Source organism: Ictalurus furcatus, chromosome 16 (genome assembly GCF_023375685.1).
Source record: "Ictalurus furcatus strain D&B chromosome 16, Billie_1.0, whole genome shotgun sequence".
Lineage (NCBI taxonomy): Eukaryota > Metazoa > Chordata > Actinopteri > Siluriformes > Ictaluridae > Ictalurus > Ictalurus furcatus.
The window spans coordinates 3,917,396-3,929,068 of NC_071270.1; the positions used below are offsets into that span (position 1 = coordinate 3,917,396).

The 11,673-nt window shown below is 39.9% G+C and overlaps 2 protein-coding genes across 2 annotated transcripts; both read left to right on the forward strand.

The window, feature by feature from the left end:
- Positions 1-306: 306 nt before the first annotated feature.
- LOC128620847 (protocadherin alpha-C2) lies at positions 307-5,180 on the forward strand. The gene is made up of 2 exons (XM_053646183.1): positions 307-3,374; positions 4,357-5,180. Exons 1-2 carry the CDS (start codon positions 957-959, stop codon positions 4,378-4,380), a joined length of 2,442 nt encoding a protein of 813 aa, XP_053502158.1. The 5' UTR covers positions 307-956; the 3' UTR covers positions 4,381-5,180.
- A 3,507-nt stretch (positions 5,181-8,687) lies between these two features.
- On the forward strand, positions 8,688-11,553 carry LOC128620846 (protocadherin alpha-8-like). Its single transcript, XM_053646182.1, has one exon. The coding sequence runs from the start codon at positions 8,728-8,730 to the stop codon at positions 11,227-11,229; it is 2,502 nt and encodes an 833-aa protein (XP_053502157.1). The 5' UTR covers positions 8,688-8,727; the 3' UTR covers positions 11,230-11,553.
- Positions 11,554-11,673: the final 120 nt, after the last annotated feature.

Below are 11,673 nucleotides of genomic sequence, written 5' to 3' on the forward strand. Positions count from 1 at the left end.
GTTCACCGGTTATCCTTCCTTGGACCACTTTTGGTAGGTACTAACAACTGCATACCGGGATCACCCACAAGACCTATTGTTTTGGACATGCTCTGATCCAGTCGTCTAGACATCACAATTTGGCCCTTGTCAAAGTCGCTCAGACCCTTACACTTGCCCATTTTTCCTGCTTCCAGCATGTCAACTTGGAGAACTGACTGTTCACATGCTGCCTAATAAATATATCCCTCTTCTTGGCAGGTTCCCTTGTAACTATATAATCAATGTTATTCACGTCACCTGTCAGTGTTTTAATGTTATGGCTGATCGGTGTATCTGAAATTCTCACGGAGTTGACAAATATGGAAAGGAATAATATTGTTTGCATTTTGTTCTGCCTGTATACGTGCATATATATTTTTTCGTTTGCAGTTATATTTGATCAAAATGTCTTGATTTATTACACATCAGTTACAATCCGCTGTGTCGTTAGTTAAAGGTACTTAAAGAGCAGCATAATTGTTTAGCAATTATTTACAAGTTGCAGTATTTTGTTCGCACGGTGTCGCTGCTCTGTGAAAAAGCTCTCTTCTGAGATATAAATATAAAAGGGGATTGTGGAAGATTTTTTTCTCTCATACTGTTTGGAGACCAGCTTTTATTTTTCCTTCACATGGACAGAAACAGAGGATGTTAGAGAGGGTACTGTTCCTAGCTCAGCTCTAATGGGTCGTTATTATCCATCAGGGGGAGGAGTATGTGTGTGTGTGTGTGTGTGTGTGTGTGTATTGTTGAGGAAGCCATGACAGTCGTGGATGCTCTGCAGACAGACACACACCCTTTAAGGATTATGCAGGGTTATTTTTTTGTAAACACAGTAGGATTATATCATACTTATATTTTAATTGCGCATTGAACGCAGTTAGTTTGCAGGTCGTGTTTATTCGAATCGCTAATCTGCGCATTTTCTGTTCGCAATGGATCCGCGAGCTTTCGCCTTTTGCAGGAGGTCATGGCACGTCAGATTTGTTATGTTTTCCGCGCTATGGGGCTCAGCTTTCACCGTGACGCGGTACTCCATCCCGGAGGAAACAGCAGAACGAACTGTGGTGGCACATTTAGCCGCAGATTTGGGTCTGGAAGCGCGCAGCCTCGCGGAGCGCAACGTGAAGCTCGACTACATCCACAGCAAAAAATACCTGGACATTAACAAAGAGACCGGAGAAATGTTAATCACCGAAAAGATCGACAGAGAGCACCTCTGTCCCGCAAAGACGTCCTCATCGTGCTTCCTTAAAATGGATGTTGTGATCGAGAATCCGTTACGCATATTCAACCTCGAACTGGAAATCATGGACATAAACGATAACGCCCCTCAGTTCAGGAGAGAGCGCATACCGCTGGATATCTCGGAATCAGCGAGGCCTGGGGAGAAATTTTCTTTAACCAACGCAGTCGATGCTGATGTTGGAGAAAACTCTATCAAGACTTACTTCCTGAGCCAAAGTGACGAGTTCACTATTGAGATCCAGACAGGAAGCGACGGCACGAAATACGTGGACCTCGTTCTCGAAGCACCTCTGGACAGAGAGAAGCAGACTGTGCATAGTCTCATCCTCACAGCCGTGGACGGTGGCACACCGGCGCGGACTGGCACTGCCACCGTCATCGTGAAAGTACTAGACACCAATGACAACGCTCCTCAGTTTGACAGGCAGGTGTATTCAGTCGATCTGGTTGAAAATGCCCCGGTTGGTACGCTGGTCATGCAGCTCAATGCAACAGACATAGATGAAGGCACCAATGCTGAGGTTGCTTACTCATACACGCTGTACACGTCTGAAAAAACACAGGAAAAATTCTCGCTGAATCCCAAAAGTGGAGAAATCCGAGTGAAAGGTGTGATCGATTATGAGGAGATGAGAAGTTTTGAAATGTATGTCGAAGCCAAAGACAAAGCGATAACTCCACTTTCGGCACAATGCAAAATATTGGTTTTTATCGCGGACTTAAATGATAATTATCCTGACATCACGGTTAAATCATTCAAAAGCTCAGTTAAGGAGAATGCACCCATGGGAACGGTGATAGCCGTGGTCAGTGTGAGTGACAGAGACTCTGGAGACAATGGCAAAGTTTTTCTTTCGTTACGCGACGCTGAGGAGTTGCCTTTCCTTCTAAACAAATCATCCGAGGATTACTTCGAACTAACTGTCAAAGATCCATTAGACCGCGAGAAAAACTCTAGTTATGAGATCACACTCCATGTTACGGATAGAGGAACGCCTCCACTCACTGACAGCGAGACTATTAGCTTGGAGATCCTGGATGTGAATGACAATGCTCCTGTGTTTCCTCAGTCCTTTTACACGATTCATCTGCCTGAAAACAATGAGCCAGGTGAGCTTCTCTGCTCTCTCACTGCACACGACCCGGACCTGAATGAAAACCAGTATCTGGTCTATTTCATAGTGGAGAAAGAGATCTCCAACACCTCTGTGTCTATGTTGTTCTCAGTGAACCCGGAAAATGGGAACCTGCATGCACTGCGTGCCTTCGACTATGAGCGTGAGAAGGAGTTTCTCTTTCACATAGAAGCTCGAGACTCTGGTGTCCCACCTCTCAGTAGCAATGCCACGGTACGTGTGATCATTCTTGACCAGAATGACAACGCGCCTCAAATCGTGTCACCGTGGAGGGCTCATGACTCTGTCGTCGACCAGGTGATCTCAAGGGCTGCTGATCAGGGCTCGCTGGTGGCGAAGGTAATCGCACTGGATGCGGACTCAGCGCAGAACTCGCGTGTCACCTACCAGTTCCTCCAGGTCACCGATTCGTCGCTGTTCACTTTGGACCACTACAATGGTGAGGTGCGGACAGCTCGCATGTTCACCTACCGAGATCCCAAACACCAACGGCTCGTGATTGTAGCCAAAGATAATGGAGATCCACCACGCTCTGCCACGGTCACCATCAAAGTTTCCACTGTGGAGCAAGTAGTGGTCACGCAGTTAACAGAGACAACTGAGATGCCGATGGAATTTGACCTGTTCACAGATTTGAACCTGTATCTCTTGCTCAGTCTGGGGTCCGTGTCTTTTCTGCTGCTCATCACCATTTTAGTCATCATTGTTCTGAAGTGCCAGAAGCCCAAACCCTCCAAAGCAGCTGTTCACGGTCGAAACAGTGTTACCAGCCAGAGGAACTCAACGATCGGTGACTCCACCCTCATCTCCAGTGACGCTTACTGGTACAGTCTGTTTTTAGCTGAAACAAGGAAAGGAAAGGTCGTGGTTCGCCAGCCATTGCCCAATGGCAGTGGCTTCATCGTGTCCAGTATACCACGGAGTGTAGCTCTCACGACCACCAGTGAATCCAGATCTTCCACACTGCAGGTACATCATTCAAATACAAATAATTATTAAACACATACTGTAAGAATGTCAATATTGGAAACTTCTAACTATTAGCATCGTTATGAGGCCGAGTTACGGGTTTGATTAGAGATGATAGAAAGAGAGCAAGCCAAGAAAGTTCCAAGAAACATTGTATAACTCTTATTGTGGAAGGCAAAGGCACAAAACGTTGCTACATTGATATTTGCTACATAAATTTGGGCCTGCTAATAGGATAATGCTGTGAATTATAAATGTGAATACCATTAACATTTACATTCTAGCCAAAAAAAGGTTTTAAATATAGGTAGTTTGAGAATCCTGATGCCTGAATGATGTTTTAACACTCCAGTGCTTGTTTTCCCACCTACAAAAATATGACTGCAACAGTACCTGAAGACGTTTTGGTTTCAGAAGTGCTGAGGTGATTCTGAGGTGTTTTGTATTTTGCACTAATTCTACATAAACATAACACTAGTGTGAGTATAAATGTGCACTTTTAGAAGAATTAAAAAAAAGGGCTCGGGCTCATTGGGGGTTCGTTGGATGATTGGGTTGTTTTGGAACCCTTTCTCATAGACACATTATTCACATCAGTACACAACAAACACTTGATTGAGTTAGCTGTGATAGTGAAATGTATTCTGGATATATTCAAATAAAGCTGTTGTAACTGTACTGGGTTTAGACTTAAGGCTAAATCAGGGCTGAGTTAAGTGTACCGATAGAGAGAGTACCGTTCAGTGTGATGCTCTTAATGCATTTACTGATGGTCTTGGTGCTATGATGCTTTTGTGACACTCCACCAAGATCTATAATGCTAATAAATCTATTGACCAGTATGATCCCACCACCAGTAAGAGTACTATCAGAGTACATAAAATACTTGTGTTTTGGCCAAAACAAACAGTCTGAATATTGCACTAATTATGACAGTGTGTTTTCTTTATTTTGACTGACCATCCTTTCTGTTTCCTGACAGGAATCCAGTAGTGATCTACCTTGATCCTGAGTCTTCCGAAACAGATCCACATTCTGGGAGAACGCTTATCTTGATCTAGTTGGAGAGGTCATGAGAATTCAGTTCTGATGAACTCTTATGACACATGAAATCCCTCATCTTATTGACCCGCCGTATTTCTCGTCAACCTGTAACCGCAACAGCGACTTTGCTTGGCTAAGACTTTGTGTGACTTAAATAAGTCATGAAAGGACTCTGAATATCAAGAGGAAGAAAGAAGATGGTCGAAATATACCATACACCCTGGATTTGTGACAGGACGAGGAAAGATACTCATTCAAAAAATATTTTTGACTTTTTTTTGTTTACTTGGAAAACGACTTGATCTATTATGCATGCTAAACCAGTGCTACTCTGGTCAAGCACTCTGAACTGGACAAAAATTAATTTCATGTAAAATATAATCTGAAGAGCACAATTTCCTGAACCAGGCATGTGGCTTTTTGTTTGATTATATGATAAACAGAACATGATCTATGGATCATACAAACATACAAATTCAAACAAGGAAATGAAGTTGGATTTTATTCGATTTTCAATGACAGATACAGTCGAAAAAGACGGTATAAACTTTAACCCTACCCCTAACCTTAATATTGTAACTTCTCATGCAAAACATGATACGTGAATTGTTATAAATTTGTGTGTCATATGCAAATTGATCCAATAGGCTGATTTTTTTTTTTAAATAATAAGGCTAGATATTGACTATGAATTTATAAAACTATAAAATATAATTATAAATTGAACTATAAAAAACATTATTATTATTATTATTATTATTATTATTATTATTATTATTAGTAGTAGTATTGTATTACCACAATTATTATACAAGCAGTCCAGTGACAAACTCCTGTAATCCTCCTCTGTTGGCATAAAAAAAACAACACCATTCGAACAGTGTTTGTAGCATATAATTATGATGAAAGCCTGGAATATATACACATATAGCTCAGGTCAAATAAATGCTAACACTACCTGTCAGTATACAATACTTTCTACCTGCGTCTGCTTCAGATCTGCTGCTCTTAAGACTATTTTAGTTTACATTACAAGACCTTAATCGAATTTTTCAAACTCTGCTGCTTCCGATGCATCGAGACTACCCAACAAATCTGTGCAGCTAATGTGAAGAAATAACACATCCAGCCATGCACAGGTATGTGTGTAGCTCCAAAGCTTTAAAGAAGCAATAAGTAGCATTAGAATATTAGCTAAAGTAAAACAAAAAACCTCCAGAGAACGAGAGAGAGAGAGAGAGAGAGAGAGAGAGAGAGAGAAAGAATATTCGGAATGCTGAGTTTACTCTAAATACATTTCTTTCCAAATCAGAAGCATAAAAACCATGTTAAATTATTTCCTAGAATCCTACTCAGTATTTATCAGGAAGTTACAGATTTGTTTACTTCTGAAACGAGCGGAATAGTTAAGCACGTCTTTATTGGCACAATTAATCAAAACGTCCTGCAATAATGTCTGAAATGTATACCAAACATTCAAAACATATTGAATATGCTTACAGCAGAATGTGTTGTACATGGTTAGTCATGTGATCAGCAAACAGCCAATAATATGACACTAGTTGTGACTAAAATACTACTTACTGCTTCTTTAGATATTGTATGATCAGACTGTTTTTGTATAAAGAGCTGTATCGCTTTGGAATTTTTTGGCAACATGTAAGCGGGTTTTTGACATTTTTTAAATGTTTTATAGATGTACGAAGGGCAAACACTTGTGTACATATGTATTATTAAGCTAAGAAGTGTATTGTGTATGCTACTGCTTTGTGTTAAGTGCATTATGTTCCACATTGTATTCATGCTGCAGTGTTCAAAAATGCCAAAATGATAAAAACGCCAGCTGTGTTTCATAAATGAAAAGATGAGACGTGGAGGACAGGAAATGAAGAGTGACTGGAAAAGAGAAAGTACAACGTGTATTAGAAATGTGGGCCATGTGTTGCAGTTAAATCCACATTGCATCTCAATGAACAGGAAACCCGCCTTATAATTAAAAAGTATGGATATACTGTATATGTGAATGAAATTGTCTGTATACAGTATATGGCACAATGTTAACAATAATACATTTGGTGCAAGCGCTTGTGCTGTGGCATTTTACACAAAATTCTATATATAATTCTATATATAAAAACATTGTTATTTAATCAGTGATATAGTTTGATGGGGAACTGTACACTGAAACAATCGGTTTCCAAATAAAAGCATCCAAGTGGCCAGACGTGGAAAAGGAAAAGGTTACAGTGAAATGTAAGAAAGACAAAACTGTGCCTTTTTTTTTTTTTTAGGTTCTGTGCTTTGCGAATGAGCACAGAAGTGGTTGGTGCCTAATGTTGGATGTGTGACTAAAATCTGAACAGTGTGTAAAGCGTGCCATCTGGACCAAGTGAAAATGATATGAACAAGAGTTTCCTAAACGTATTTGTATTTAAAACAAATTTATGACAAAAAAGCCTCTGGTTATTGTTATTGTTCCCAGAATTATTAGTGTATGCTCTCAAAATTCAGTATTTATTTACATTTTTATGGCCTAAGTGCAGATCCTGAGTTCACTTTGTCATTGGATAGTGAGATGTTTGCCAGTGGATGTATGGACATAATATTTCCTTTCAAAATCATCGGTATTAGAATGTTATTTCTTCTTTAAAGTTGCTCGTGTAAATACAGGAAAATAAATAAAGCAACATTTATAAATTGCTTTAGTTTTCTCTTGTCCTGGTTATTTTATTTTATCTTTATAGTTTGATTCATAAATATATTCTAAATGATCCAAATGTAAATCTCATTTCATTTTACTGATACAATTATAAATATGAACGCCTATATTTCCTACATCACATGATAACAACTGCAGTGTGCATTCAGTGGGCTAAAGTCAGGACCTACCACTCTCACCATGGCAACAGTCACCATGACAACCCCTCTGTCTCTCCTGATTTAGAGCAACATACCTTTTACCTTCTTTATTTAGTCATTCAGTGTGAACACACGCACACACACACACACACACACACACACACACACACACACACACACACACACACACACACAGAGCTCAGTTTCTTCTGTATTGCTCCTCGTTTTTTCTTTTTTCCAAGTGTGTGTGTGTGTGTGTGTGTGTGTGTGTGTGTGAGATGGAGAGAGAGAGAGAGAGAGAGAGGGTTACACCACTAGGCGGAACTGTTGGACAAGTTTAGACGAATTGACGCAGCAAAAAATATAGGCTATAAATAAAAAATAAACAATAAAAAAACTGGGAAATTAACTGAAAAAGCTCACATTAAATGCAAATCTTTAAAGAAAATTCACCCTCTTTTTATTTTCACCGATGATTAACCAGATTTATTATTCATCCAGAAATGAATTCTATATGCTATAAATGCTCAGAAGTGTTTCATTAAACTAAGTAATCTCAAGACCTGCTTTGGAGTTATTAGAAACATATCGAATAAGACAAACTGAAACTTTTTTCAGGGATGACAGGCAAATTGTATTGTAACATGTATCTATGCATTTATATGTAGACAAGATGAAGAATGGATCCATTTTAATCTTAAATGGTCTCTTTAATCGGAGAATAAAGTACCAAATATAACAAGTATCAAATATTTCACACACTGTGTGAAACCTGAGTTTCCTGTGTTAGACCTGGTACAAACACCAGTATTTAAAATGAATTTTAAAAAAAGCAAATCATACTCAGGTATTTTAATAATTAAAAATATTTTTTTTATTAGAAAATATTTTCACAAAGAAAACGTTTGTAACTAATAGAATATAAAATATAATATAAAGAATTCACTTTTAAAAGTTGGACAAAAAATTGATTGTTAAAGGAGATTTATAAATTAGGCTAATCATCAATTTTCCTGAAATCTTGTCCTAAAATCACCCAAGAACTGGAGCCTATGTAAAAAAAAAAAAAATTCAGACAGACAGATAGATAGATAGATAGATAGATAGATAGATAGATAGATAGATAGATAGATAGGAACTATCCGTGGTGCTGAACTTGTTTGCAGGCTTTGAACTTGCATTGATTCATGAATTCACGCATACTTTATTTATGGAAACACATCCACGAGAGAAATTAGTAATAATTCTAGTCAGTGAAATAACCATACGATGGCACTGTCTACTAAGAAATCAGAAGGCTGTTCTCTTTTGGGCTTCTCCTCTTATTATGAACGAATGCACGCCCAGTTACAGCTCAGTCAGGGGTGATAGAATCGTCTTATGTTTATCTGAACTGAGCCAGAAATTTATTTTAAATATTTAAACTTAATATACAACGAAAACGTTGTAGATGATGGCTTCATCTCATGAGGTTGGACGTTTCTGGATTGTCTCTGCGTATTTACTGGCCTTTTGTGCACGGTATGGCTTTTCCCGACAGATCCTTTACGCCGTGTCTGAAGAGGTGAGTCCGGGGACGTTTGTCGGAAATTTAGCCAGGGATTTAAACCTAAAAGTGGACGAGCTCGAGTCTCGCATGCTGCGAATCGTTTCGGGATCAACAAAGAAACATTTTGATGTGAATACAAAAACCGGTGCTTTGTACGTCCTGGACACGATAGACAGAGAGGAGCTATGTCCGAATAGCAACGCGTGCACGGAAAGCTTGGAAGCCATACTTAACAATCCTTTAAATGTTTATAGCATTGAGGTGAAGATTCTGGACATTAACGACAACAAACCTGCTTTTTCCGTAAAATCGCAAAATATCCGGATATCTGAGCTTACAATTCCAGGGGCTAAATTTGCTCTTCTTGCAGCGGAAGATCCAGATGTAGGAAGCAATTCTGTTTCCACATACAAGCTCTCAACAAACCCGTTTTTTAACTTGGAGGTGAATGCCGAGGCAGACAGTGCACCATATCCAGAGCTGGTGCTGCAAAAAGCGCTAGACAGAGAAAAACAAGCCGAACTCCAGCTCGTCCTGACCGCACTGGATGGTGGAAAGCCACAGAGATCTGGCACCACAAACATTATCATCACCATTTTAGACGCGAACGACAACGCGCCGGTTTTTGCAAAGCAATTGTTTAAAGCTCAGGTTTTAGAGAACACAGCTGTGGGTGCAGTGATATTAAAGCTCAATGCTACCGATCCTGACGAGGGCGTCAATGGAGAAATTATTTACACATTTAAACAAGGTCAGAAAGGGATTGCGGACAAATTCGCTCTGAACAGCAACACTGGAGAGATAACAGTCGCAGGAATTTTGGATTATGAAGAAGCAAACGCGTATGAGATTCTCGTCGAGGCCCGGGATAGGGGACAAAGTCCACTGGCGTCGCACTGTAAAGTGTTAGTGGAGATACTGGATCTCAATGACCACGCACCGGATATTAAGCTCTCGTCTCTTTTGGACAACGTGAGAGAAGACACCAAGAAAGGCACCGTGATTGCGTTTATCACCGTGCAAGACAAGGATGGAGGTAAAAATGGAAAAGTGCACTGTTTCGTATCTCAGAATTCTCCATTTGTATTAGAGTCCACACAGGGGAAATATTATTCACTGGTCCTCAATGGCGCTCTTGACAGGGAAGAAAACACACTGTATAATGTCTCAATAACAGCCACAGATGAAGGAGTCCCTCCTCTCTCCAGCACCGCTGTCCTGACTGTCCATATTTCGGATGTAAATGATAACGCACCTCGTTTCCCTGAATCTTCCCTGAATGTTTATGTTGAAGAGAACAGTCCAGCAGGTGCTCTAATAGCAAGTGTCTCTGCACAAGATATTGACTTTGGTGAAAATGCTCAAATAAGTTATTCATTACTTAGCAACGCTAACATGCCTTTGTCTTCAGCTGTCAGCATCAACTCTGTCACTGGAGAAATGTACAGCATGCAGTCTTTCAACTTTGAGGAGATAAAAACCTTCCAGTTTAAAGTTCAAGCCACTGACTCTGGTGTCCCTCCACTAAGTAGTAACATCACTGTAAATGTTTTTATCCTGGATGACAATGACAACAGTCCAGTTTTTCTCCCTCCTTATTCTGAACCTGGATCAGTAAACAGTGAGAACATTCCCTACTCTGCCGAAGCGGGGTATTTTGTGGCTAAAGTCAGAGCTGTAGACGCTGATTCAGGTTATAATGCACTATTATCTTATCACATCACCGAACCAAAGGGAACGAATCTCTTCCGAATCGGAACCAGTACAGGAGAAATAAGGACTAAAAGACGAATGAGTGACAATGACTTAAAAGCTCACCCGCTTATTATTACTGTCTCAGATAATGGAGAACCTTCACTGTCCACAACTATGAGTATTGAAGTTGTGGTTGTGGAAAATATGGACAGCGTGCAGCCTTCACTAAGACAAGTGCCAGTAAAGGAGGAGAATTTTTCTAATCTGAATCTCTGTCTGCTCATCGCTATCGTCTCAGTGTCAGTGATATTTTTACTGAGCCTCATCGCTTTAATAGCAGCTAAATGCTACGGGACAGACGGCGGTTTCAGCAGCTCCAGCGCTCCAGTGGTCACTACACACCCTGACGGGAGCTGGTCTTACTCTAAATCCACTCAGCAGTATGATGTGTGTTTTAGCTCAGACACACTGAAGAGTGACGTAGTGGTTTTCCCGTCACCGTTTCCGCCTGCAGACGCAGAGCTGATCAGCATTAATGGAGGAGACACATTTAACACCACACAAACTCTTCCGAGTACTACAAAGGTAAGCGATTTATATATGTATATTTTTGCCTATAGGCAGCAGACTTTTGTAAAATGTGTTAATAAGGTTTTGACACCTTATTCACCTTATGACTTTGTAATGCGGAATTGTGCACATTTTTAGGAGCTCACCCGAAACAACTAATATGAAACATACAGCTAAGAGTAGGGGACGTACTGGCAGTTTGTCTTAGGACCTTATTTGATTATAAAGCAAATTAAATAGTTCTCACTTGATATATTTTCTTTGCAAGAAATCGTTTCGGAGGAAATCAAGAGTATTTCAGCACTATTTGCTGGTCAGCGACAGTCACCAACAACTACTAAAGTCAACTCTTTCTTTCTTTCTTTCTTTCTTTCCCCTATGATTTTACAATATAACCTGTTTTACACACAATTAGGACATTTGTATTTTTAATCTCAGTACGACTTAGTCTTCAAATACACATTTTGCTTTTTGCAGTTTTAACTTCGCTTTTTCTGCCTTACAAATATCTAACAAACCATGTTAACCCCCCCCCCCCCCACACCCCACACACACACACCCGCCTCCGACTGGGTGTTAAGT

Bases quoted from the DNA above. Each gene is read 5' to 3' on its own strand.
- LOC128620846 (XM_053646182.1), top strand. From the start codon at position 8,728: ATGATGGCTTCATCTCATGAGGTTGGACGTTTCTGGATTGTCTCTGCG.
- LOC128620847 (XM_053646183.1), top strand. From the start codon at position 957: ATGGATCCGCGAGCTTTCGCCTTTTGCAGGAGGTCATGGCACGTCAGA. The intron at 3,375-4,356 runs GTACATCATTCA...GTTTCCTGACAG, and splicing joins CCAGATCTTCCACACTGCAG to GAATCCAGTAGTGATCTACC.